The following is a 1,806-nucleotide window of genomic DNA, read 5'->3' on the forward strand; positions in this document are numbered from 1 at the left end:
CCGGTCCACCATTTGATTTAGCGAGTAAACTAATTGAGAAAGGCGCACGATCTAATCAAAATAACGCTGAAAACGGTGATAGCATTCTACAATTGTTGATAAAAAATAAGCTGGAAGATGCTGCTATATTTTTGTCCAGGCATACGAATGTAAACTTCGTTAATCGATCGGGTTTAACGGCCTTGCATTTAGCGTGTCAATTCAGTCTGGCCAAATTAGTGGACGCACTGCTTGAAAATGGTGCTTCCCCAAACATGCAATCTAGTATAGGAGAGATGAAAACAGCATTACACTTTGCGGTCGAAAATAAAAGTGTAGGTGTTATACAAGTTTTCGTGAATTTCAGAAAAAATGCCGGTGTAGAAAAACCAGATTTCAATTTAAAAACAATCGACGGTGATGCACCCTTGTGTTTAGCTTTGATGTTAGATGCCAAAGAGCTGGTGCCGGTTTTGATTCAGGGCGGTGCTGATGTTAATGTGAGAAATGGACAAGATTTAACGCTCTTGCATCAATGTAAGTATCTTATTAATTCTTACCTTGATGTACATTAAGGTAAGAATTGCAAACCAAACAAAAATTACGGTAATGAACGTGAACTTTAATTGAGACTCTTACATTAAAGCTATTTTGAAAGAGGACGCAGAAACAGCAGTATTTTTACTAAATCAAGGTGCCGATTACAATGCATTAACTGGAGATCAAGAATCACCTCTACAGCTAGCCATTCACTGTCGTCTTCCAAAAGTATGATTTCCTTCCATTACAATACTCAACAAATTTCCTCCTAGAGGAGAGGACTCTTTTTCATAGTTTTTGGGACCGCTGAATTCGAATTTTCCATTAGTTTTGCTCTGGCAGCTCTAGTTTTTGAGATATGGCAATGGTGCAATTTCAGCATATTCCAGGCGCTAGTAACTAGAAGATTGTAAACTAGAAGAAAATCTCGAAACCTTTCATTTAATCCTCTATTTGTCGCGATATCTCAATTCTACCCAAAGTTTTAGCACTTTTTGTACAAAGATTAATCCAAAAACAAGAAGTTTTTGTCCACATTTTAGCGTTTTGAGCCTCCAAATACAGTATATCGTTGAGTCTGGTATGGTTTCTTTTCTGAATGTTGTAGAGGAACATTATACGAAGATTTTAAGTGCTAGGTGGTCAAAAAATCTGCACTGGTTTGGTGGAAATTGGCAATCAAGTGTAATGACAAAGTTAAAAATTCAGGAAAATTTACTAGGGTTGCCAAAGCAAAACTAATGGCAGATTTTCGAATATGGTGAATCCCGGACTAAGCGGCCCCAAAAACTACGAAAAAGAGTCCTCTCCTCTTGTGGGAAATTTGTTGACTAATAAACCTCCCATAGTGTTACACGCCGATTTTCAAATGCATATGCGCGTTCGAAAGGACATCCCCCAAAACCCCCAAAACCAAAATATTACGATCCGCTTTCCACAGGGGGGCTCCCCAGAGAGCTTCAAAGTTTGAATAACGGTTTTTTTCTTGGGACTATAGCTCCTAAACACAAGGCAAATACAATAGACATCAACACAGAGAATCATTTCAGCATAGATATTCAATTTCTGATGAGATCTCAGTAACTGAATGCAGTGACTGCGAACGTCGCTGTGAGTCAACGAGCGCTCTACATTCAAGCGCGGACATGCATATACATTGGATTACACACAATAGGAGTGAGTGTGCGTGCGAAAGAAGAGAAGAGAGGAAAGACGAACGAAATATGTCGTATTGAACGATGAGAGTGAACGTCTCTTGATACAGTGTCAGTTTGGCCAACACTTACT

The 1,806-nt window shown here is 39.0% G+C and overlaps 1 protein-coding gene across 1 annotated transcript; it reads left to right on the plus strand.

The window, feature by feature from the left end:
* The first annotated feature begins 6 nt into the window (after positions 1–6).
* LOC129572219 (putative ankyrin repeat protein RF_0381) lies at positions 7–1,490 on the plus strand. Its single transcript, XM_055452168.1, has 2 exons — positions 7–516; positions 626–1,490. The coding sequence occupies exons 1-2, from the start codon at positions 255–257 to the stop codon at positions 751–753; spliced, it is 390 nt and encodes a 129-aa protein (XP_055308143.1). The 5' UTR covers positions 7–254; the 3' UTR covers positions 754–1,490.
* The last annotated feature ends 316 nt before the right edge of the window (positions 1,491–1,806 follow it).

Source organism: Sitodiplosis mosellana, unplaced genomic scaffold, assembly GCF_009176505.1.
Source record: "Sitodiplosis mosellana isolate CC-2019 unplaced genomic scaffold, AAFC_SMos_1.0 Smas_scaffold_4474, whole genome shotgun sequence".
In the NCBI taxonomy this organism is placed as follows: Eukaryota; Metazoa; Arthropoda; class Insecta; order Diptera; family Cecidomyiidae; genus Sitodiplosis; species Sitodiplosis mosellana.